The 3,974-nt window shown below is 37.6% G+C and overlaps 1 protein-coding gene across 1 annotated transcript; it reads right to left on the bottom strand.

The window, feature by feature from the left end:
- Positions 1 to 1,180: 1,180 nt before the first annotated feature.
- On the bottom strand, positions 1,181 to 3,457 carry LOC147614195 (ava biosynthesis cluster protein M-like). The gene is given in 5 exon segments (XM_086780488.1): positions 1,181 to 1,432; positions 1,434 to 1,660; positions 2,649 to 2,837; positions 2,932 to 3,013; positions 3,115 to 3,457. Coding segments are annotated over 5 exon segments (798 nt in total). The 5' UTR covers positions 3,163 to 3,457.
- Positions 3,458 to 3,974: the final 517 nt, after the last annotated feature.

The raw sequence follows: 3,974 nt of genomic DNA, 5'->3' as shown, positions 1-3,974 counted from the left end.
GTAGGATTAATGTCGACCATTGTGGTTAACATAGCCCTCAAGCTTTACAATTCTAAGGGTGAATCATTCAATGGTTTTGGGTGCTTTGAACAAAGCCACCTATGGAATTTTGAAGCAACAAAACCCTTAAAATGATTCGTTATTCTTTATTAAGAGAATGAACCATCCTTCCTTTTTTGTTTAAACAAATGCTCTGTCATTCAATGATTTAGGTGCTTTGAACAAAGGCACCCATGAAATTTTGAAGTAACAAAACCCTTGAAATTATCCATTATTATTTATTAAGAGAAAGCATCATCCTTCCTTTTTCGTTTTGCTTTAGTAAGGATCAACCATTCTTCCTTTTTCATCCACCATAGCAGTAATATGGGTTACTAGCTATGGTAGAAAAAATTAAAGATTGTCTACCTTTGAAAAAACTTGTGCTTTTGAAACTTACTTTCATCTTTTTTTCCCTTCTCATAAGCCCCACTCACAAGAAACCATAGAGTAGTGCCAAGTTAAATCGCATGATTATAATAATCTCTTAAAATTATGAAAGCCCTACTTAGAACAATCCATGGAATACCAAGTTAAATCGCTTCATTATAACAATATGAAAAACTACAAGCCTATAGTGGAGGCTCACTTTCTTGCATAAACCTATGAACCAACACCACTAGTTAGTTCCAATTCTAAGAACTAGGGATTTACTTTAGATCAACTTGCAATATTCAGAAGATGTGAGCATTCACAAAGGAGTCATTCTCTAATTTAGTTTGGAATCTAGAGCCAAGGATCTAAATTGGAGCTTTGCACTAGGTCAAACACCAATAAGCAATACAAGATTTTTTTCACTATGTCACACCAATAAGCAATACAAGAGTACATCCCATATTGCACACAAACCCCATGTGTGTAAAGGGCTTGCTCACATGAGCATGAGAGAGAGAGAGAGAGAGACAGAGAGAGAGAGACAAAGAGAGAGAGAGAGAGAGAGAGCCATTTGCTATACAATTGGACATAATACAAGGCATGTTATTAAAAATTCGAATATGCAAGTTTTGTGAAAGCACAAAAGTTTTGGCTTTGAAAAAAAAACAGAATAGAAAGGATGTGGTTTTTCTAATTGGCAAATATATGTTTGAGTAGGAGACAAACTATGTAAGAGACAAAGGTGAGGTAGAAAGTGAGAACCATACTATTGGATAGTGATGGTTTTGTCGATAATTTGGTTAAATGACTCTGAACCATTACTTGAAGGGAAGGGCACATTGGGTGTGGGAACTCGCAAGAAATTACATAAGGGAGCCCATTCATCTTTACCAAGCTCAAACACAAGAAGTTTCTCTGTAGGGACGTGCTCCTTTACCTCCTTTAAGTGCCTTTGATAGGTTGCTAGAGCAAAATCCTTGTCCTCAAATGCACCTTTCATGATACCTTGATGGAAAGTCACTTCAGCATATTCGTAAGTAGCATGGGCATATAATTCTGCATATCATGTGGTTTCTCAACCTCTCAATTGTTCTTGCAAAGCTTGTGTACCATTGTTCAGGGTCTAGCACATTCAAGATAACCTTTGCATCAGGATATATCTTCATTAATTGCTTATAGCAATAAGCTGCTGGAAAATCCGCAATGGCAACATAACCCTTTAAAACACGTTGCCAATCACTGAGGTGCCAATATACAAGTTTCACAATCAACCACCCATGCAATAATAAGTTGAAATATTACTTTAATGAAAGATATCACTTAGCCAGTATGCACAATGCACATAGATGCTTTTTTTTGCACAACATCTGGGAAATTAGCAGGAATGTTGGCCGATTAATGGGTGCTATGGCAATTAGTTAAAGATAGATAAGTGTATAAATCATTGTTCGTCGAGAAAGAGTAACCTCAGCTTTTTCTTCAATCCATTGAGAATCATAGAACATCTCCAAATGAAATTGAACAATTGACAAAAATAACATTAAAATATATATATATGCTTACTAATTAGATGAAGTTTTTTCTAATTATGAAAAGATTTTTTTAATTCAACCCTCCTTTTTTTTTCGCAAGTCCCCTTTTGAGGGGATGTAGCCATGCTAGAAGCTATACCACTCACACACACAATTCGAGAGTGCGAGGGCTCGAAACCCACGACCTCTTGGGTAGGGTGGGTCGTGTCAAGAAGCGAACCTGACACGACCTCTTGGGTAAAGTGGGTAGTGTTAGTAGGGTGGGTCGTGAGATGAAGGGTTGAACCCATGACCCATGTTACCTGACCTCTTGGGTAACATGGGTAGTGAGTGATGAGCTGAGCCACTAGGGCCGCTGACCCCTTTTCAGGAGTGAGAGGGGGATCAGGGATCGGGTATTGAACTTGGCATCAGCATCTGGAGCTAAATGCTAAACACAATAATAGTGGCCGTCAATGAAGTAGGTTAAGCTAGAGAGTCTGAGAAGAAAACTGTCTTTTAATGTAATTTTCACAGAGAAAAATCGGTTATAGTTTTGCCTAGCCTTGAATTTGAAGATTCAAAATTTTGAAGTTTTAGTTATAAAACCGATTAATCTATACATTTTTCCAATAAAAACGGTTGGGCTTGAAGGTGATCCTAGTGGTTAGAGAAAAAGTTTATTTATAATAGTGAAGCTAGAGTTAAGCTTGAAAACATGAGTACCTGATCTAGTGGCCCCCATAATCAACCTGGACTGACCCGGTTCGAGGAGATGGAAGCCATGGTAGCATGGGAACCCTAAAACATCTAATGCGTTTTTGACAGACATTGTTCCTGAACGCGGAAAGCCACATACTATGACTTTGAGCCCACTTCTCGCGTTATTGCTGCTCCCTGCATCATCGATGACTGCATAATATTGATGATGAGACCAGGCAAATCATAGTGAGCTGTCTTGCTCACTATGATTACTCATCAAAGCTTCACATTCAATTCAACGCACCTTGAGTTTTCCGTTTCCTCCCTCCCCTATGAATGTACAGTGCCCAGTCGGCAAAAAACGCACACACCACATCCACCAGCATCTACAAATGCAGCAAAGCATGGTCAAGATGCAAACCGCAATGCTACCATAAGCTGAATTCATGAAGAGGAGGAGGTTTTAGCATGGATATTGTACTGATACCAGTTTGCAGAAGAACATCACGAAATCGCGCAGCCAAAGCCTGCCCATTTCTACAGGGTTGGAGCAAGGCGTGACAGAGAAGAGGCTAGGTCGGAGGAGAAAAGAGATTAGGGATTATAGAGCCATTCACTTGATTTATACTCCCTTGCTGTTTTGAGGTTTGCTTGTGATCTGCTATATAGTTGTTCGGAGGAATCCTAGAATTAGGGTTTTGTGAGGGGGCTGGAGACCTGAGCTGCTGCGCCGCGAACCCTAATTTAAGGAACGCTTGGCAAGCAAACGATAGCAAACAGTTGGCGAAAAGCCCACAGATAATTGCTACAGCATGTGCGAAGCTGACGGTTCACTGTGCAGGCGCTGGCGTGGGTGCAACCGCAACTACATCGAAGTAACTTCAACCTTCTTTTTCCTTTTTATTGGATAAAATCAAGTTTTTCATAATGTTCTCTTAAATAAGTAGAAAATGTTTACACTAGAATGATTTAAATACTCTTGGTGAACTTTTAATTAATTTTAGTGAGTTAAAAATTGAAAAATGGTCAGCAATACAAAGGAGGTTATGGCAAAAAATTTTGAAAATTTGTAAAATAAATTTCATCTTTTATTAATCAAAAAGAGTAATCCCCATCGTTAGAGCATTGTAAAAGTGTCATTTTCATTCATGCATAGAAAGATGCATATTGATTAATTTTTATAAAAGAATGATTTTCAATAGAAATAATTCTATGAAAGATACTTATTGATAAATTTTTTATTATGAAAGTGTTACTTTCTTCATTATGGATTTTTATGCATAAAATAATGCATAAAAGTATTTTTTTTAAATTATAAAAGAGTTACTTTCATCATATTGATTTTTA

Source organism: Cibotium barometz, chromosome 42 (assembly GCF_041138505.1).
Source record: "Cibotium barometz isolate CiBa-2024 chromosome 42, ASM4113850v1, whole genome shotgun sequence".
Lineage (NCBI taxonomy): Eukaryota > Viridiplantae > Streptophyta > Polypodiopsida > Cyatheales > Cibotiaceae > Cibotium > Cibotium barometz.
The sequence above is the reverse complement of the archived record's forward strand: the minus strand, read 5'-3'. Positions and strand labels throughout refer to the sequence as shown.